Source organism: Microplitis demolitor, chromosome 1 (assembly GCF_026212275.2).
Source record: "Microplitis demolitor isolate Queensland-Clemson2020A chromosome 1, iyMicDemo2.1a, whole genome shotgun sequence".
Taxonomy (NCBI): Eukaryota; Metazoa; Arthropoda; class Insecta; order Hymenoptera; family Braconidae; genus Microplitis; species Microplitis demolitor.
The window spans coordinates 20,658,588-20,680,738 of NC_068545.1; the positions used below are offsets into that span (position 1 = coordinate 20,658,588).

The 22,151-nt window shown below is 30.5% G+C and overlaps 4 protein-coding genes across 5 annotated transcripts; 1 reads left to right on the forward strand and 3 right to left on the reverse strand.

Moving 5' to 3' along the window:
• Positions 1–1,651: 1,651 nt before the first annotated feature.
• On the reverse strand, positions 1,652–6,681 carry LOC103571242 (Y-box factor homolog). Its single transcript, XM_053738603.1, has 6 exons — positions 6,506–6,681; positions 5,213–5,276; positions 4,058–4,091; positions 3,711–3,966; positions 3,310–3,635; positions 1,652–1,982 (listed from the first exon to the last, which is right to left on the reverse strand). Exons 1-6 carry the CDS (start codon positions 6,564–6,566, stop codon positions 1,938–1,940), a joined length of 786 nt encoding a protein of 261 aa, XP_053594578.1. The 5' UTR covers positions 6,567–6,681; the 3' UTR covers positions 1,652–1,937.
• Positions 6,682–8,209: 1,528 nt separating this feature from the next.
• On the reverse strand, positions 8,210–14,329 carry LOC103571305 (nuclear pore complex protein DDB_G0274915). Its single transcript, XM_014445117.2, has 3 exons — positions 13,400–14,329; positions 9,433–13,325; positions 8,210–9,348 (listed from the first exon to the last, which is right to left on the reverse strand). The coding sequence occupies exons 1-3, from the start codon at positions 14,158–14,160 to the stop codon at positions 9,200–9,202; spliced, it is 4,803 nt and encodes a 1,600-aa protein (XP_014300603.1). The 5' UTR covers positions 14,161–14,329; the 3' UTR covers positions 8,210–9,199.
• Positions 14,330–15,314: 985 nt separating this feature from the next.
• LOC103571241 (retinol dehydrogenase 12) lies at positions 15,315–19,155 on the forward strand. 2 transcript variants are annotated; one of them, XM_008549333.3, is made up of 7 exons: positions 15,315–15,648; positions 15,854–16,012; positions 17,473–17,580; positions 17,641–17,814; positions 17,911–18,118; positions 18,603–18,807; positions 18,879–19,155. In XM_008549333.3, exons 2-7 carry the CDS (start codon positions 15,883–15,885, stop codon positions 19,071–19,073), a joined length of 1,020 nt encoding a protein of 339 aa, XP_008547555.1. In that variant the 5' UTR covers positions 15,315–15,648; positions 15,854–15,882; the 3' UTR covers positions 19,074–19,155. The 2 variants fall into 2 exon arrangements, with proteins under 2 accessions (XP_008547555.1, XP_008547554.1); XM_008549332.2 differs by having other exon boundaries at positions 15,315–16,012.
• LOC103571240 (nitric oxide-associated protein 1) lies at positions 19,145–21,938 on the reverse strand. The gene is made up of 5 exons (XM_008549331.3): positions 20,514–21,938; positions 20,149–20,445; positions 19,766–20,081; positions 19,483–19,700; positions 19,145–19,416 (listed from the first exon to the last, which is right to left on the reverse strand). The coding sequence occupies exons 1-5, from the start codon at positions 21,799–21,801 to the stop codon at positions 19,235–19,237; spliced, it is 2,301 nt and encodes a 766-aa protein (XP_008547553.1). The 5' UTR covers positions 21,802–21,938; the 3' UTR covers positions 19,145–19,234.
• Positions 21,939–22,151: the final 213 nt, after the last annotated feature.

Here is a 22,151-nt window from a genome sequence, read left to right on the forward strand (position 1 = left end):
ATAAGAACTAAATATTGCATAATAATAATAATTGACTTATTATTATTAGTGATTAACTAAACAATTGATTTAGTAGCGTAACCGCGCGTTACAACTTAGCTCTTAATTAAATGCTAGATATTATGCATTGAGTTGGTATTAAATAGACTCGCGATTTAAAATAATTACAAGGACACAAATAATATATTATGCGTACTGGAATTTCCCAATTACAATAATAATAATGTTAATAATTTATCAACGTAACTGCCACCATACAAATCATATTAACGCTACATATATATTTTTTCTCATAAAATTATTGTGTATGTAATTTTGTTTATATTTTATTTAAACAGACTAGGGATGTGCGAAGTGTTTTTTTCAAAAAAAAATTATATTTTCATTCAATACAAAATTATATTTAGTCGTAAATTTTTAAATTACTTATTTTTCAAATTAGAAATTTTGAATATTAAATTTTAACTCATCAAAAAAAATACAAAATTTTGTTTGTAATTATTTTCGGATAATTCGAATTTTTTTAATTAAGAAAAAAACGAATTTAAAAATTCGGTTCGAATAATTTGTAAGTTAGAATTATTCTTGCATCCCTACAGCAGACATCGAAATGACTGAAGGTAGCAGACAATTTTTTTTTTTTTTTTAATTAATGACTTCATTAATAAAAAAATTTTTTTAAATTCCATTTTCCAATAATCGGTAATTAATTTATAAAAAAAAAAAATAAACATCTGCTATCTTCAGTATAATTTTAGAGATTAAATGACAATGATAATGATAAAAATAAATAAAAACAAAAATAATAAATGTAAAAAGAAAAATTGATATTTATTTAGTGATAATACTACAACCTAATTAAAGATGTTCATGCAAAGCTGTATAATTTTATTGTTGTTATTATTATTGTTTTTTTTCTTCAGTATCTCTACGAAATACTCAACATAAAATTTAACAATTAATTAACTCATCTGTCAAATAAAGAATACGTAAATAGTCTACAATGATTTGTCACAGTATCAATTAAAGAAAAAAAAATCAATTTTATTATTATTCTTTATGAAACAATAGCATCAATTTAAATGTCAATGATTATAATTATTGGGAATCGTTTTTATGAAAAAAAGAAAAAAAAATTATTAACGTACAAAATTCGAATGGGCAATTCAATTATTATCATTATTAATATTATTACCATAATAATTAATAATACAATCATAATTTATCTCTACTGACAGTTTCGTTTAAACATCAGCGTACTCTCAGTACGATAAAAATACAAAAAAAAAAAAAAAAAAAAAAAAAAAATTCAAATGCAATTCAATGTAACGATAACAAAACATTTAAAGTACACCCGTTTAAATTAAACAATTATTTCCCAAAACCCTTTCATTTTTTTCACACAGCAAATAAATTCAATTGGTATTTAACTCGATATATTAATACTCAATATTAATTCATAGCCAGCGTCTAATTAATTAAATTTGCCCAGCAATTTTATTATAAATTATTTTTCAAATAATGATATTAATAATAATAATAATAATTTATGTCAAATGATAAATATCTTAATTATTCACGATGAAATTTTTTTTTCAAACTTGATTGTTATTTTTTACTGGGAAGTGTTAAATAAATTTTCTTGTCTTGATATTTTTCAAATATTTTTTTAATTAATTGTTATATATATTTTTAAATATGTTGGTTGTTGTTGTAAATGTTGTTGTTGTTGTTGTTGTTATTATTATGATTGTTGTTGATGTATTTATTAAAAATGTTGCTGATGTTAATTACCGCTGCTGTTTAAATTCATCTGTAGTGTTTTTTTAAATGGGATATTGGTGTTACAAACTTTAAAAGGAGTGTTGAATGGTGGTAGTAGCGCTTTAATTATTTTTTTTTATCATTATTATTCTTTTTTTTTATTTATCAATTAATTAAGCGTTGCTCTCGGTGGTGGTATTCTGCACAGCCTGGCTGTCCTGTAACAATAATTACAAAATCTATTTTAATAAATGTTATTAATTAAATAAATAAATAAAAAAAATAAATGAAAACACCGAGCTTGTTATTTAAATAACAGTCACTGTAAATATAATTAAATAATAATTTTATTATTTTTAATTACACAATTGAAATAAATATAATAGAGAGAGAAGACAAGAATTGCAAGCGAGATGAAAATAATTTGAATAAATTAATTAATTAAGTCGTTGGAAAATGAAGGGGATTTGTTTTGAGGAATTTATGAGGATGACGAGGGAAATTATGATTTTTAAATTACCTGGGAAGTAGGTACATCTTGTGTATCTTGTTTTTTACACACCTCTGATTCATTAAGCTTCATTGATACCTGAGTTTTCTGCTCCGTCTATAATAATTATCAAAGAAAGAAAAAAAGAACGTGCGTAGCTTCGAAATATTACACCAGATTTATTTTAACGCATTGATAATTTTTTTTTTAATCTAAGTAATTAATTGAGGTTATTTTCAGACAGTGATCTAACTTTTTAAAAATTTTCAATGACTGTCATGAGCATATTAAATTTTATTAACTAATTAACAAAAAATTGAACTTTCAATTGATAAAGGTACAATTTCACCGTGATATAGAATTTTAAAAAATTACTGACAGTTGACATCAATTCGGAGTTGAACGAAATTAGGAAAATAAATTTCAGTAAAATTTTTAAGCTAAAATTTACTCGACAAATTTTGTCTAACTCCTAATTGATAACAACAGTCAGTAATTTTTTAAAATTCTATACCTCGGCAAAACTATCTTTTTTCAATCAATTAATAAAATTTTAATACGCTTATGACAGTTGTCATTGAAAATTTTGAAAAAGTGGGAGAGGGAGGCACTGCCTGAGAATGCCCGTAACGTAATATAAAAATGTTAAACCTTGATAACATTATCGCCGGCTTCAGGATGAATCTTATTGGGATGGACGGAGGAAATGGGATCAGCAAATGGATGGATATTTTCTTTGTTTCCATACTGACGATTTGCGTAACGTGAATTACGTGTTATGCGTTGTCTAAAATGTGGGTGCAAAAGTCTAACTGAATTTCTACCGCCACCATTATTATTATCTTCATCACTCACCTGTTATAGACGTTAGTTATTTTATAATTTTTTTGATGTCAATTGATGTCATATTTAAGAATAATTACTCTAGTGATTCAAATTAAGTATAGTGTGATAGTGACAGTGATAGTGATAGTAAATAAAGTTATAGTAAAGCAGTGCAGTAGAATTGAAGCAATATATCATTGATGACAAATAACAATAAATAATAAACTTACTTGATTATCTTGGCTTCTTGGTCGCCTTGGTGGGCCACCGCCTCCTCTACCACCGCGGAAATTACGGCGGTAGAATCGACGTGGTGCTGAACCGCGTCCGCGTCCACTACGTGGTGGGCCGCCTCCTTCATTGACACCGTCGCCACCTTGGTCACCTTTGTCATAACGAGCAGCTCCGCCTCCTTCACCTCCATTCTCGCCGTGCTGTTGATTTGGTGGACCTGATCTACGTCCACCGCGATAGTAATTGTCAAAATTACGACGTGGTCTGTAACGTCTCTGATTACCTTCGCCGGCGTTGTTGTCCTCGGCTTGTTTACCGTCACCTGTTAATATAAATTTTACAATGAGAAAAAAAAAACACATCTAGGAGTTTAGGAGAGGTAATTTTTTTTTCTTACCGGACTCGTAACCTTCTTGACCTTCTCTTGGTCTACGTTGAGGTCTTGCGCCACCGCCACGTGGTCTATGGTACCACGTACGATAACCACGACGTTTGTCTGCGGCATAGGGTGAACCTTTAACTGGCTCACCCTCAGGTCCTGTTACGTTTGCAGCTTCATGACCTTTTTCGCCGATAACTACGTCAAATTCAACGACTTCTCCATCCCCAACACTTCGTACGGCTTTCTTTGGATTGTTTTTAACAATAGCCGACTATAAAAAAAAATAATAAATTTTATTTATTAAATTCATACATTTAAGAGAAATGAACAAAAAAATAAAACAAACAAATACAATTACTCACTTGATGAACAAATACATCTTCTTTGATGTCATTTCTGTAAGACAGAAAAAAATTATCAATTTTACGTTGAAAAAAATCTTTATTTTTTTTATAGAAAATAAATTTTTTAAATGAATAGTTTGGTAAAAAATTTTAAATTAATCCCTAACATTAGTTTTGAGTTGAAAGAAACTTAATTATTTTTTGTCTCAGGAATTTTAAAAAAATGTTTGAAGGTTTCCTATTGAAAACGTCGCTATGCTTCTAATCTCCGGTTGAAACCCAAAGCAATCTTGAATAATTAAAAAAAAAAAGTTTGCCACTATTCATTTTTTTACCCACTAGCTCATCTTCCCCCGGGCAAATAATCGGCTCCAGTATTTCAGCTCAATAAAAATATAAAAATTAACTAGTTATAAAAAATATTAAATAATAAATAAATAGTCGGTGAGTTTTTATTGATAGAGAACACGAATCTTTCAATGACTTCTTAATATATTAATAAAGAAAAATATAATAGATATATAAATATATAGATATACTAGAGCAATAGTTTACGTAGGATGAAATTGCAGAGCAAAGCACAGAGTCGAAAGATCATTGAACTTGAGTTCGTCCTCGGTAGAAAATATATATATACATCAGCCGTTTGGGATAAATTCGCGCCGACGTACATTCACCCTCAATTCCCTACAAACTTCCTCCCCCATTTGTCATCCCTCGTTCACATCCTAATTCTCAGCCTTTATTATTTTCATTTAATTTCAAATCAAATAAATGTTTTTTTTTTAACAATTGCATTATTTTTAAATATTTTGATAAAATATTCAATTGTTATATTTATTATTACCATCAATAATAAAATATATAAATATAATATTATCATGGCTTCATAGATTATATAAATTTTAAGGTTTCATACATAAAAATTAAAATAATTTTTTATAAAAAAATTTATTGAAAAAAAAAAAAAAAAAAAAAAAATATGAGTGATTGTAATTAAAATAAAAACATAAATTGATCAATTAGTAACGATGGTGGGTAACGGTAATAAATAATAATGAACGTGACTATCGATTTAATCTCGATGCTCCGAATAATTTTAATTGGTGACAAAATAATAAAACAAGCGAAACAATAGACTGTTAGATAATAAAGAAAAAAATTAACACGAACCTGTTGATAAACCCGTAACCACTTTTTACGTTGAACCACTTCACAGTCCCGGTCACTTTGTTAGCTGAAAAATATCACATTATTAAACTCTAAGTACTTATTCAAATACTTTTGTATACATAATTATACCTGCCGCATTACTGACAGTACAAACAAAGAATTTCGTAAATTTCAAATACCAGATAAAATTATTTTAGATTTTTATCTCTAATCGGATTATACAGAATTATTTATTGTTTTTTTTTTTTTGTTTTTGAATTGTAGTCTATTGGTATTGAAATTCAAATATATATTTAATAAAGTAAATATGAAAAAATATTTGTCTGAGTAAAATTGACACGAAATAAATAATAAGTAACACGTGATTAAAACAAACAAAAAGTAACCGCTTTAAGTTTTAATCATTTATTTTAACAAATGAATGCTAATTAAATATTTGAAATAACAAATAAAGTTATTGGATAAATGATTTTTTTTTAAAGCAAATTAATTGATATCATTAATTTAAAATTTAAAAAAAAATAATAAATTTAATGAGGATTATTTTAAAAAAATTAAAATCATTAAAAATAATCAACATAAATTTTTTTTGATAAAAAGTAATTAAAAAAAGCTGAAAATTATGAAATGACAAGATATTAGTTAATTGGAGTAACAATCAAGGTTAGAGTTTACAGATAAGAGTAATTGAATAAAAATATATAAATAGTTTATCAAGCCCCGAATAAAATAGAGAATGGCCGGCATTTTACTTTCCAAGCACGCCTAGCATCTTCCGGTTTACAGTCTGTCTTTATCGTAATTCATAAGTCGTTGTCCTTAATCCCAATAAAAAAGACAAACATCTGACATAAAATAAAAATATACTAAAAAATAAATAATTAATGACTTTAATTTGATGATAATTAAATTTATCATCAATTTAATGTTTTAGTAAATTTTGATAATTTAAGAAATAACAAAGACTCCAATCGCGGTATTGAGAAACGGCTCGAAAAATTCAAATCGGAGTAAATAATTTGAATATTAATTATGAGTGGAATTAAATAAGTGAGAAGTAATAAATTTAATTGAAAAAAATGATTTAAATAAATGAGGAAATTAAATTAATCGGAATTAATATCACGCCGGCCACATGGTCGCAATTCAACCGCCATTACGTTCAATGATGGCAAAAAATGCTTGATAATTTTAAAAAAAGTGAGACGCACATTTAAAAATGGTGATGCGGGTGAATGGAGTTTAATTTTCATGTATTATTAAAATAATTATTTATAAAAAAATATAACATACCAATGACCATTTTTTGTTGATTGGCCTTGGGTTGCTCGGGCTGTTTTTCCGGGTCAGCCATGGTGGTGATGTTAGATGTTAAGGTGGTGTTATACACGCCGCTACCGAACCTAGATGTTCCCGTCCTGCTTCCTTCTAGTTGTACTGTTGGTTCCCTTCTGGTTTATTATTTTCCCAACATGGCTGCGCCGCTTGGCGACCGAAAACACGCATATCCCCTCTAAAACGAGGACTCTCATTGGTCAATTCATCAAGCGCCGACATTTTATCGCCAATCAGAGCAACACTTTTATAATATTATTTTGAGTCATACAAGTATGCTAGCGAATTAAATCCCGAGCTTTTCATTGTGTAAGTCATTAATCCAGTACACGTATTACATTATGTTACACAATTACATTGTCTTACATACATATATGTGTATATATATATATATATATATATTAATTCTGGATTGCTGTGTGTGAATAAGAGTTTTTTATATTCGTTGTCTGTTACTACAAGCTACCGGGCGGGAAACGCTGGCGTTGTAGTCGTGTTTTTGGCGGGAATTCAAATTTTTTTTTTAAATTAAATTTTGATATATAATTTTATTACTGACAGGTGACTCCAAAATTTTATTTTTGAATAGATGAATTTAATTTTAAGACGAAAAAATTTTTAAATGCGCACTGAATAATTTTTGAAATCTGTACATTTTGCAGTCAGGTTTTGTTGGTAATTTTTTTTTTTTAAATGAAATATTTGTCTCAGTAGTGAATTTAAAATTTGAAAAGTTGAAAAAAATGTCACTTATTTTTTAATGATAAATTAAATTCTTAATCACTAATCAATTCAACAAAATCTAGATAAAAACCTCATACTTAATTGTTTATTATTATTAATTATTATAATTATATAGATCTCGATTTTTGAAAAATAAATTAACGACCAAGTTCATGATTCAAATTGCAAATAAATTTAATAATTATATTTAACTAAATAAAATAATTTTACATAATAATTAAATATTTAAAAATCAAAAAGGTTCTCTACAAATAAAAAAAAAAATTAATTTTTCACGTTGTGAATTTTTAAAAAAAATCAACACAACCAAATCCCATATTTTATTAATAGGATACATAATTTTTCCTAATCAAATTTATAAATAAACTTATCAATTATTCACCTAAAGAACTCTCGGGTTCATAATAAAAAAAAATAATAATAATAATTAATAGAATAAAAAATAAAAATTATCTATTACAACTAACGCACTTTTCTTTTTTCCTCCATCAATTTAAATTATTAATATTTTCTTTTTAAACATTTACGTCGATGTAAAAAAACATTTAGTATATAGAAAAGCTCTTAGTTTATCAATTCGAGTAATTTGATTATTTTTAATAATATACAGACGTCATTACAATAGAAAAATTTATTTTACATTCTTTTATTTATTTATACACATCTTCTTGCCAATATCAAACAGTACTTTACATACTTAATAATAATTTAATCAATTTAATCGAATTGATAAGCTCTTTATTTCATTATTACGCTCAATGCCTTTTTAATTTATTTTTTTCATATTAATTTAATATGATCCTGAAGTTAACAGACGATTAAAAATTTTTAGATTTATTTTTTCAAAAAAATAATTACAAAAAAAAAAAAAAAAAAAAAAAAAAAAAAAAAATGCACATGTAGAAAATTTAATAAACTATATGTGCAATTTTTTTAAATATTTTTTTTTTTATAGTTCATAGTTTTAAAAAAAATTCAAAAATTATTAGACGTTGACTAATTTCAATGATCCCGAAGTTAGTAGACACTTGACAATTTTTGGATTTTTTTTCAACAAGTCAATTAAAAAAAAAAATAAAAACTAAAAAAATGCACATGTAGAAAATTAAATAAACTTTAGGTGCAATTTAAAAAAAATTTTTGTTTTTATAATTTATCATTTAAAAAAAAATCCAAAAATTGACATTGGCTAATTTCAATATCATAACTATTAATTTTATTGAATCCTACTGTAAAAAAAAAGAAATCTCCATTTATTTTTCCTAGAGCTTTTACTTAAAAGCCGTATAAAAATTTAAACAAAAATAACAATTCAAATGATGATTTCTTTTTTAATTACTGTTATTATTATACATTATGATAATTACTTTTTTTTTTTAAATTAATAACTCAAGTTGATGCGGGAACTTTTTAAATACACGATACAAAATTATTAAATATTCAAAAATAATAATTCATCGCTTTTTAACAGCAGTCTTATTGTGACTATTACAAACATATATATTTTATATATATATATTTTTTTTTAAACTAATAACAAATAAAAAATTATCACGATTGTGTTTAGTGGTTTAATTACATCAGTAATTTATTAGTAATTAAACGTTAGTATGCGCGTACAATTAATCGCGATCAACTCAAGTTATCGGATAAAACATACTAATATATTAATATATGAGTATATTAAAACATATTTTATTATTGATATAATTGTTTCGTTAAATTATTAAGTTAATATCTAAGATAAATGAGAGTTTTATAAATTAATACACCATGTGTGTATTAATATTAATAATAAGATAAATATATATCTATATATTTTTGTAGGGTTCGATTGAAGTGAGATTTTTTTTTTTTTTTTTTTTTTTTAAATAAAAGATAAATAATAAATTAAGTTTACATCCTCAATCATCTTTGCTGTCTTCGCGATCGAGCGGGCCGTGATCTTGGTGCGGTAGAACCAGATCCGATGCTGAACATTCCGCCCCCACCGGCGGCATTGTTACCGGTGTTAAATGATCCAGCTAAAGATGATCCGCTGTTGAAATTGAATCCACCTGCAATGGATTATCAATTTCATCAAATATTATTTTTATTTCATAAAGGATTAATTTAATTAATTATCTAATGTGATAAGTTACCGGTTGACGTCCCAGCGTTCCCGAATTGGAATGGAGTTGATGCACTTCCTGCACTGCTGGTGCCGCTACCGGTTCCAGGTCCAGGTCCACCGAAATTGAATACTGGATTCTGTGGCGCAGTTGATTGACTTGTATTTCCGAAAGCGAATGTACTTGCACTGTTGTTGTTGGTGGCGGTATTGTTGGTGTTATTGTTGTTAGCAGAAGTGGAGCCGAATGATGGAGTCGGTGAAGTGAATGGAGAAGGGGTAGAACTTGAACCAAACCCAGTGAAATTAGAGTTCGTGGAACCGAAGGCTGGTGTTGATGATGATGACGAACCAAAACCCGTGGAAGCGCCGAAAGCTGGAGGTGCTGATGTTGATGATGAGCCGAATGATGGCAGAGCTGTTGATGTCCCAAATGTTGGTTTTACTGATGTGGAAGCAGCTCCGAATGCTGGTGGTGCTGCTGATGCACCAAATGACGGAAGTGTTGTTGATGTGCCAAATGATGGTGTCGCTGTTGTTGTTGATCCAAATGCTGGTGGTGCTGTTGTCGTTGCACCAAATGCTGGAGGTGCTGCTGTTGCTGCTCCAAATGCTGTTGGTACTGCTGTTGATCCAAAGGCTGGTGTTGTTGTTGATCCGAAGACTGGTGTCGTCGTTGATCCGAAAGCTGGTGGTGCTGTTGTTGTGGCTCCAAATGCTGGCGGCGGTTTTGTTGTTGGTGTACCAAATGATGGTGTTGCTGTTGTTGATGCACCGAATGCAGAAGTTGATGATGATGATCCGAATGCAGGTGGTGCTGTTGTTGATGACCCAAACGCTTGAGTTGCCGTTGTTGTTGCACCAAATGCAGGTGGCGCTGTAGTTGGTGTTGCACCAAATGCAGGTGGCGCTGTAGTTGGTGTTGCACCAAATGGCGGCGGTGCTGCTGATGTTGTTGTTGCTGTACTACCAAATATTGATGATGAATTTTTATTTTGCGTTCCAAATGAAGTGTTTGAATTAGCAAAACTTGGAAATACTGCTGATGATGTTGAAGAAGCACCGCCGCTACCAAATGATGGACTTGCTATATTTGACGAGCCAAATGTCGGTGCTGTTGTACTATTTGTTGTTGAAGATGTTGTTCCAAAACTGGCAGTTGTTGTTGGTTGTTGAGATCCAAATGTCATTGTACTATTATTACCAAATGTTGAAATTGAATTTGTTCCAAAACTTAAACTTGATTGAGATCCAAATGATGGTAATTTAGTTTGTCCAAATATATTATTACTATTACTACTATTATTATTATTATTATTATTATTATTATTATTATTATTATTATTACTAGTAGTATTATTAGCATTAGAATTATGATTTCCACCAAACATTAAAGATGACGCAGTACTAGTTTGATTTGCACTATTAAAAATACTCGAAGCTGTAGTCGTAGCATTACTGCTACCGAAACTAGTAACTTCCGTGGTTTTAGGAGCTCCAAATGACAAAATACTCGGCTTTGTATTGGCAGTACTCGCTGGACTTGCGAATGACGATTGGGTATTAGCGTTGGATCCAAATATAGAAGGTAGTGAGCCCGTGGTAGCTGCGGTCTGAGATGTAGTTGCAGCTGGAGTAGCTGAAAACGAAGGAGTCGCTTGTGTATTTGTAGTCGCAGCACTACCAAACACAGGAGTAGATTGACTTGTGCTTCCAAATGTCAAGGGCGCTGAAGAAGTTACTTGAGGCGCACTTGTGTTGCCAAATGAGAATGACGGTTTCGCATTCGTTGCACCAAAATTAAATCCAGAGCTGGATCCAGGTGTAGCTGAAGGTTTATCAGCTGCAGTTGACGCAGCAGTCGTAGTAGCACTGGTACTGACCGTATTAGGAGTAAATGAAAATAATGATGGAGTTGAAGTTGCACTGACTGTTGGTTTAGTATTAAAAACTGGTGTTGTATTATCCTGAGGAGTTTTTTGCTGAGCTGAAGATGTAGGTGATGAAGTATTGCCAAATGAAAATCCAGTATTTCCAGTAGATGCGTTTGTTCCAAATGAAAACGCTGGTGTAGCTGGTGTTTGATTACTCGAAAATGTATTTGATGACGTGGTAACAGCTGATGACAATTTCAATTGACTTGGGACAGTAGTCAATGACTTTGGTGATACTGGTAAGACTGACGCTGAAGCAGCAGTTTCTGTACCAGTTTTACCAAATGTAAACCCAGTAGAAGTTGAAGTACTGGTTGCTTGTGTTGCTAAATTGAAGCTACTGGATATTATTGACTCGGTCTTCTGTGCTGGTTGGATTGCAGCAGTAGAAGCTGGTGTTTGAGTTAGCTGTGAAAAACTAGGTGCTGCTGATGACACCGCAGCTGGATTAGAAGTGATTGGAGTTGCTGTCACTGACGCAGCAGGCGGGAAACTAAAACTAGAAGTTACAACAGGAGTGTTTTGTTGGACAAATGGTTTACTAGTCGCGACAGATGACTTATCAACATCAGACTTATCTAGCAGATTTGGAGCTGCCGACGCGCTGACATTCAGCGACGTACTGTTGGTCGTCGAGGTTGCACCCGCGGATAAATTAAACGTGACATGTTTTACTGGAGTGCTGCTGTCTTTAATTTTACCAATGATAGGCTTTATCGCAGAAGTAGCTATCGGCGAGGTGTTGACAGTCGTTGTTGAAGTTGACGAGTTCAGCGACGCAAGCACTGCCGGAGTCTCAGAGTTCGCTACTGCAGCAGGTCGTTCATTGACCGTGTCCGCTTGAATGACAACACTTGGATCTATTTCACCAGATACTTTTCCTGATATCGCATCAAACATGCTCTTCAATCTAGCTTTCATACTAGTCTGTCTCATAGTTGTAATATCTGATTGTTTAATTTCATCAGCATCATCGCCGCTAAATTTACCCGTAACATCATGCTCTTCAATAAGTGTTTTTATTTTATCAATATTCTGCGGCTCTGCTCTCATAAATAATTTATCCTTCAATTTTGTCTGCGCATTTTCTGCTACCAATTTAATATTTTTATTACTATTAATTTTATTGCCACTACTAGTATTAATATTATTACTATTATTATTATTACTAGTAATATTATTGGGACTACTTTGTTGATAAATTTGTTTCGGTGAAACGCTGCCTTGTTTTTTGTAATTAATGCCATCCATAGAATTCAAAACTTCAGTATTGAAATTCAATCTACTCAAAGCTGTCTTCGAATTTGATCGATCAGCGGCAACTCGTGGTGACAAAGAATTGCTTCGTCGGTTGTTATCAAACGACTTGAAATGTTTACCAACTTCCGGAGTACCACTGCGAGACAAATCGGCCTTCCTTTTTACTCCTGAACTGGTGACGACATTAGTACTTGAACTCAGTGAGTTCAAAATATCGTAGCAAGAAGGAATCTTGGTCCTCTTGACAGGTCTCAGAGACGTGTTTTCAATAGAAATATCTTCGTCTGACCTTGACAGATCTTCTCGTGTACGTTTCTGTGTAACTTCATCAAAACTCTCGTACTCCTCGCTCTGGCTGTCGTCGGTACGCTGTTTCTTGACCAGTTCCGCTGAGACATCGTCCATTGACGCGTGTCTTTTTAGAGAAATCTCTTTCAACACTTGGACGACACTCGGGGATTTTTTATCTGCGCGATAGATACCAGCAAATATTTTTTCTTTCTCTGGAGGCGAATATTTAATTGTCTCTGGCGGCGCGATTCTGACAGTAACTGGTGATCTAGCTTTGACTGTCTTGGCATTTAATGTTGGAGTTGGTGAACAATATAAATTAACTTTCGGAAATTGTCCTACTGTATACTGCGATTGGTAGAGTAATTTAGCATCAGCATCACTCGCATACTTTGTTAATTTTGACCCTAATCCTGGTGATGATGAATTGCTATAGACTCTGGAATAAATAAATAAATTAATAATTAAATCATTTAAAAATAAATTGATAAAATAAATAAACAAATAACTTACTTTGAATCAATATTATACCTAGATGATGATAATAATGGTCCAGCAACAGTCTGGACTGTTTTAATTCCAGTATTTGAATTAATTTTTGGACTTAAACCAGCATTCCAAGGGGTACTGTGAGATCTAAACAATATTTCCTCTCTTCTTGCTGATAGAGAATCGTCATGTGTATTATTATCATATTTACTCTGCGACTTTTTCCATAAATTTAGCATAGAACCGTTAACGTCACCGTTTGAATTGTAATTTGAATTTTCCCACTGCTTGTTGCCGCCGAATGATGAAGATGGGGAAAAATTTTTAGCGGCTGAGTTTTCAGAACCTGACACTATTGAACGACGAGTGTTTCTGGAGATGGGACTTAGATTGTTGATGAGTCCCAGTTGCGAATTACGCGGCATGCTGATTGATGACTCAGAACTAAGTTGATACGAATTCCTTCCACGACGTTCCATTTTATCAGCGTGTTTTTGATATAAATTTTTAACAGAATCACTGAACTCCCGAAAATATTTTAATAACTGGTGATAAAATTGTGATAATAAATCGGGAATGTTATTACCGGCTTTTATAATATTATCGTTTATCCTTGGAAGCAGCGTGGTGTAATTGTCGTTAATCACTACGTATATACAAGTGTATATTGTGGCAATTAGTAGTATAACTATAGCAATAAAATATCCCCATAAATTATAAAATACTACACACCCACTTAACACACTTAATATTATTACAATGTCTTGATTATTTAATTCCCACATATTATTTCAAAAAAATAACCTCTCCATTTTTTTGTTAAAAAAGAGCACACTCACTTAACCATCAATTTTTCTCATGTACCACCACACGTATTTTTATCATGTACGAACACGGAGGTGAATTAAAAAAAAATCGCTACCAACATCTTGTCACGCTCGTCCACTGCTGCCAACAATTTAAAATTACTGATGCGCGCGGATTTTTTTTTATTTTAAGCCGGTATTTTTGGGTAGGGTCTTTCACGCATATCCCGTTTGCCCATATGTATCAATTACCCAAATCCCGATGACACATACCTATCCCAATTATTCAAATTCTTATAACACATATATTTGATAATACATATGTTCAATGATTCAGATCCCGATGGTACAAATATAATTTAGTATTCACAGCAGATTAATTGATTTGGATTATTAACCGCAATTCATAAAAATGTATTTCCTTGCCATGTTTGTAGGTAGAGCCACAATATTCGAAATATTTTAAACTTGAACTAATCATATAAAATGAAGCATGGAAATAATCTTAGGTATTTTAAATATAACTATTTTTAAATAAAAAATTTTTATTGAAATAATGAGATTTACAGCCATTTTTGACCTAGAGACCCTCTGCATGGCTTTCTTATGTAATTCTTAAGAAAATTCTTATGTATTTTTTAAGTAATTTTTTATGTACATTCTTATGTTATTTTCTTAAGAAAATCTATAGAAAATCAGGTCTTGTCGCTATCTAAAAAAATCTGTATAAAATCTATAAAGTAAATGGTCTAGTACCCAATCAGGGAACTAGTACCTGATCACTTCATCTATTAGTATATTTATATTTAGTAAATATAGATATACAAATACATGAGTGATCGGGTACTGGGTCTCTTACTTTATAAAAAATCTTGAACCCAACATTTACTTTTTGATTTAAAATTAATAATATATAAATATACCAGCAATAATAATATAAACCTGCATTAAAAATGAACCCGGTTTGAAAAACTGGCCCTAAATTTAAATCTTGAATGCCAAAAATATATTTATGCTCTTGTTACGTCTTTTTAGATAAAATCGTGTGGCAGTAGAACATATTTATGCTACGGGTACTGATTGTCAACAAGTACACTACTGAAAAATACTTTCAACACCTTGAAATACATCTAAAGCATGTAAAAGTAATACATAATATAAAGAATTATCTTGTGTGTTTAATCCTCGACGGTTCCGATGTGTCTCCATCCCCTCTCCGGATCCACGTGGCCCACATTTACATGCCTGCTGAGTAAATGCTAACAAACGCTGTCAGTTGCTACTAGACTGTTAACTCTCATGAGTAGCACGATGAGTTAAAGTCGACTGTAATTATGAAAGCTAAAGTACAATTTGTAAATTAATAAGAAGCCAGTATTAGATTTAAATATCACAAGTACAAATTTAGTTTAAGAAGACAATATTGATTTGTTAAATCAATAAAGATAATTAAATTAAATCTTACAAGTATTGTTTGTAGTCTTACTTGCTCGTTATATTTCTTTTTGTAATTGTCTTGTAATTTTTATTTATCTGTTTATTGTAATTGTTGCTGTTAATTTAATAATCGACACGTGTGGGTTTAATTATCACGAGTTACGAATGACTAGTGTCGAAATAAAGTCAAGAAGGGAAATATTAATTAAGTATAAAAAAATGTTAATTGTATTAGGTTCAACAGTTGCATTGATAGCTAGTCTTATGGCTTACTCAAAATCACAAAGCTACTGGACCACAGTCGCTAGAAAAATTTATCATCAGATGCAGTACAGTCTTTTGGGATTAAAAGAAAATTTTATTGATTTACTACAGGCTAAATATAATAAAACTGGTGAGAAAATCATTTTTACTATTTTAAATTCCATAGAATATTTACAATTTTAATTGAAGAATTTTTTTTATTTTTATTTCCTGGATATAATGAGCAGTAAATTAAATTGTCAGCCACCAGCAGTTGAACTGAGTCTAATAAAAATATTTTTAATTATTTTTAGGAGGAAGAAAGTAATTTTTTATACTTTATTTGTAATATTTTTTAAAAACCAAGTACCTGTAATTTATAATAAATTTATCAGTTACCCGATCATTCATTTTTGAGATTCGACTCAGAATCCAAAGAAAAATATGACCCACCAAAAATTTGACAGATTTGTTAAAATTAATTTAAATTGGGTAAAGTTGAATGCTAATCCCCTAATTATTATAAGGAAAAATAGATTACTTATCATAAAGTAATTGCGCAATTAATTATCATATGTGAAAAAAACTGATAAATTTTGAATATGATTTCCATTGAAAATTAGTAAAGACATACGAGTTAAAGTTTGCAGAAATAATTTATTACTTTACAGTAAATAAGGATCACTATCAAACAAAGAAATTCTTTCCGCTATAAATTGATAAGTAATTCTGATATACTTTTTTATTTTGATAAAACGTTGCTGGTTAAAAGTTGAAACATAAAGTGTTATCTTCAAATATTTCAAGGTCACTTGAAATAATAATTTACTGTATCACTTGAAATTAAAATTTAAAATATTAATTTTCTGTAATCACTTTAGAATTTTTGAAACTTCAAGCTCGTAGATAAAGTATTAAAATTTCTTTTTTAAATATATTAAATATTAATAGACTATTTAATAATTCAAATATTTTATAGTATAAACCCTTGATAGTCTTTGCTATTTTTTTAAAATAAATAATTTATGTTTTATTGAGTGGCTCGTTTGCGTCGACAAAGTTCATTCTATACGTCAACAGTCGCGATATTTATGTTTATTACTACCAAGAAAAAAAATAATTAAGATCTAATTTTTTTTAATCTAAGATCTTAGATCTTAAGTTTTTGATTCATTTTTTTTTTTAAATTTAACATTTTAAACTTTTTAATAAAATGTTAACTTTTATGTAAAATGCCAGATTTAAATCTCCATAGATCTAAATTAATTTCCCCGGATTGTATAAAAAAATTTGTACAAAAAATTAAAAGTTGTTATTTTAAATTACAATTATTTTATGTCATGACGTATCGTAAAAAAAAAAAATTTATACCTGTCATTTTAAATAAAATTGAGTTACTTTATTATAAAAAAATATTACTGCGTCGCAGCAAAAGTTTATTTCAAACTTGTTTGAAACTACAGTGAGTTATTAAATCAGTGATGTTGAAATAATAAATCCCGATTACAAAACAGTATCCAACGGAAATAGTATCCATTAGAAATAACAGATCTGTAGAGTAACATTTGAATTGTAAATTAGAATATAAAATATTTATTTAAAATTTTCCAGAGTTACCACGTAAGAGCGGTTGTGTTGCTGTTGTTACTGGAGGATCACGTGGAATCGGGTTCGAAGTTGTCAAAATGTTGCTTAAATGTGACATGGAAGTTATCATCGGTAAATATTTATATTAAACCCATTATTTATTTAATATTAAAATCATAAATATTGTTTTAGCCTGCAGAAAGCGAGAAGCTGGAGAGGAAGCTATTGAAAAAATTCGCGCATCTGGAGTTACCGATGGCAAAGCTAAAGTTTACGTACTCGACAACTCAAGTTTTGAGTCTGTAAAAAAATTTTCTAGTGAAGTAAAGAAAGACTATGCGAAAGTTGACGTATTAATTAACAATGGTATGAATTCATAATAGAAATTATTTATTTTTTTTTTTTTAAACCAATCAATATGATAATTAATGATACTTAATTAATATTAATGGATTTTAAAAGCTGGAGTGATGTTTACACCTTATGAAGAAACTAAAGATGGTTTTGAGCAGCAGTGGGGTATTAATTATTTGTCCCACTTTCTGTTGACGGCGTTACTCATGCCGTTACTCCACAATGCAGGTACCACACAAAATTTTGCTAGAGTTATCAATGTTTCCTCGTGTGCTCATAAATTGGGTGTCATTAATTTTGATGATATTAATTACAAGTAAGTAACTAAGCAAATAAAAACAAAGTAATTAAAGGCATTCTCAGACAGTGTCCCCCACTTTTTTTTTAATTTTCAATTACTTTCAACTGTCATAAGTTTATTAAGATTGTATCAATTAATTCAAAAAAGGACAATGCAGTTGCAATTTCGCCGAGGTATAGAATTTCAAAAAAAAATTACTTGCAGTTGATATCAACTGGGAGTTAAACGAAATTTGGAAAATAAATTGACATTGGCATGAAGATTTTACTGAAATTAATTTTTCAAATTTCATTCAACTCCTAGTTGAGATAAACTGTCAGTAATTTTTTTAAAATTATATATCTCGGCGGGATTCCAACTGCGTCGTCCTTCTTTTAATTAATGCTTCAATTTTTTCTAAATTAATTAAGTGGGGGGTACTGAGAATGGCTTCAAAATTTAAAACAAATTGACGTAATGATTATAATTTTATTAAATTATTTTTTTTAAATTATCACAGTAAAAGAAAACCATTTTTATCAAATGCCGCTTATGGCCAAAGCAAACTTGCTCAAGTCGTGTTTACAGAAACATTAAGACACATATCAGAAAAAAATGATCTCAGAGTGAAAGCTTACGCCGTACATCCAGGACTTGTCAATACAGACTTATTTGAACACAGTTTTATCCACCACGTCGGCTGGTTCATGAAATTTTTCTTCAAAGTAAGAGACTATATACTATTAATTTATTAATGTAGGTATTTAAATATTAATAAAAGTGTTTGTTTGTTTAGACCCCAGAACAAGGTGCCATGACAACTGTTTACGCAGCAGTAAGCGAAAAAATACAAGACACTGAGGGGCTTTATTACAGCAATTGTTTAAAGGCTACTGTACATCCACTTGCGTACGATAAATCTATACAAGAAAGACTATTTTTACTTAGTCTTGAACAAACAAAGCTGTCAAGTTTTTTACAGTACTGCTGATTACCAGAATTCAAATAATATTTAATTAGTTAACGTCATATTTAAAATCCGTCCTCAATAAAATTATTTATATTTTAATATATACATCTTTTATTAATTATTTATAAAAATTAATTTTACTTCATGTATGTACAAAACTTTTTTTTTTATCAACATATTTTTTATACCTTGATGTAAACTTGACGGCCGCATCTATAAGCCGCGCTTGATTTAATACGCGGACCGCGGAGTTTTATCGAGTGAGCGAGCAATGCTGGAGTACGGAGATGAATTCCTCGTCCTTCTGGCGTCCAAGCTTTCATTGTAACTTCTTCACCTTCATTAGGAGTAATTGCAATCCACCCTACGGTATTATAAATTAATTAGCATCAAGTAAATTAATATGAAACTTTTTTTAAAAATAATTTACCTGCACTCGACAAAAGAATATCAGCTGCAGATTCCTCTTTATTTTTTCCCGCGATAATAAAGTCTTTGGATTTAAACTGTGGCCATATTTTTAATCTCTCTGGATTATTGGTCGGCACAACTAAAGCTTCTGTTTCAAGTAATTTACCATAAACTTCAATAGCGTCAGCAGTATGACAAATAGTAATAGGTAATTCTTTACTTGCAAATACAGTAACTCTGTAAATAAAATAAATATATATTAATTTGTAAAATACATAACAAATATTTATAAATAAAAATACCTGATAAATGCAGGTCCAGTTACTAGATCAAGTCTTCCTAGTCCGGCTAGAAGCAATGTTTGCCCAGGTTTAAAAATAAAACTACGCGGGGATATAATTTGTCGTGGTAACGTCAGCAATAATTCGTCAGTGGTCAGTAGATTTATCACTTGATCCGGATGAACTACACCTGGAGTATCGTAGCACCAACGTCCGTGTTTGTAAAAGTCGTCATTTTCGTCTATACCGAATTTCCCAGATGCTTTGGCTGCTTCATATCTATTCATCGCACTTCCCACTGTAGTAGTTAATCTAGTAAAAGTTCTTCCGATGCGTTCTAAAAAAGTTAAAGTATAAATTTGCGTCAATAAGTTTTCAAATTTAATAGTAATTACAAATAATACCTTGCAGAGTCGCGTATGTTATATCTCTGAGCGCAGTAACTTCTTGTTTCCTATGGTGAGACTCAATATGGTCCTCCATCTGTTGAATTTTTCGTCGCTTCATCCGTTCGTAAAGTCTCCATTTAACTGGATTGAGAATTGGAAACTTTAATAAATTTAATGTCGTTCCAGGCCATGGAGAAACGGTGGCCCGTTGAATTAAATCAACTGCTTGGACTTTACAGTAATCTGACTGAAGAAATGCGTTGAATAACGTCGATTTACCGACGTTGGTACAGCCAATTAAATAGACGTCACCTAAAACGAATAATTAATTTTATTACCTACAGATAATTAAGTATTTAATTGAAATTAATGATAATAACCTTTGTATGCCCATACGTTCTGTAATTTAGTAATCAATCTCTCAATACCGTACCCCGTTTTAGCAGAAATCAAAGCCACATGCCTTATATTTTTCTGATTTAAACCAGTTTTTGAAAGAGCGGCTACCAAAGAGTCTTCGACGTTTTGCAAAAATTTGGGACAGTCTTGCGGCAACAAATCTACTTTATTGCCAACGACAAATATCGGCGTGCGTTGACCAAGTACAGACTTCAAATCGGGCCAAATGCTGCAGGGAAAATCCATGAGGTCAATCATCAATACTACAGCAGCTTTTTTGTCATCCAACTTGATATTGCGAAGAATTTTCGGATACTCTTCAGCAGATACTTTAACTTCTAGCGTTGCGTTGTAGTATTTCATAAAATGACACCGCTGGCAGACAGTACTTTTTAAGTCTTCGTCTTTCAACCCAACGAATAACTCTGAAGGAAGATAACCCGGTATAGCTGAGTCCTGACAGTGCAGCAAAGCGCCACAACCGCCACAGGGAATCGAACTGACAGGAGTATCAGGATTTGGTTTACCATAATTCGATTTCCATGTCTCTTCTTCAGTGAAATCATTGAATTGCTCGTAGTCTGTCATCCAGTCAGGTGGGATGTCAGACAAATCATCAACAGGTCTATGAATATCCGTCGAAAATATTTTGTTTTCCATCCGTTTAACTTGTCTGGTCGTACTGTCAGTTTTTTTTACCTCCAAATATGACTCGTACAATTTTTTAAACTGTTCATTTAAAACAGGCATCGGTTTCTCCTCCTTCGCCTCCTCAAGATCTACCGGCTTAAATTCATCAGTTGGTTTGTAAGGCATATAAATAGGCTTCCATGTCTTGTTGGTGTCTTCTTCAGAATTTTCTTCAGGTTTCTTTTCTTCAAACTCACTTGTCATGTCATCCCGAAGATACTTCAAGGCAACACTATAAACTGGTTTGTTTACAAGCTCATCAAATTTGTTATCCTCAATATTTTTTTTAAATTTACCTTCGATCTCTTTATTCTTCCCATAACCAAACTTCAACTTACGTCTCTCAATATAGTCGCAGTAAATTAATTTATCCTTCAGCTCTTCAACTTTCGGGTCTATCTTGACTTTTACTTTGCCACCCTCATCCAGAGTCAAGTTTTCCATAACTTTTGCATTTATATGACGACGTATTGTCATATTTATCATACATAACCTTAATTTTTTTAATGTGTTCATTTTATTGCACGGACAATTACTGGCAAGTCTCGTGATTCCGCCAAATGATTTTCCAAAATACATTATCGTTATTTTGAAAATTTGAATTTTTAAAAATACCCGCCTTTAAGTATTTTGAATCTTCAATTTAAAATTATGAATTTCCGATTATAAATCACATTGCTTTTTTATTATTCTCATATATATATTACTAAAATTTTAAAATAAAGTCGATAAGTCGATAATCGTTTTTATCGACAGCATTAAAAAATTAAATAGTCGACTCCGCGCATCAAAATGATATTTAATTACCACAATAATTAATAAAAACTAACAAATTAACTATTTAAAAAAGGATAAATAAAAAAGAATATTTAAATAAATAAATAAATAATTATGTAGGGTAAAAAAATATAATAGTTTTTAAAAAAAGT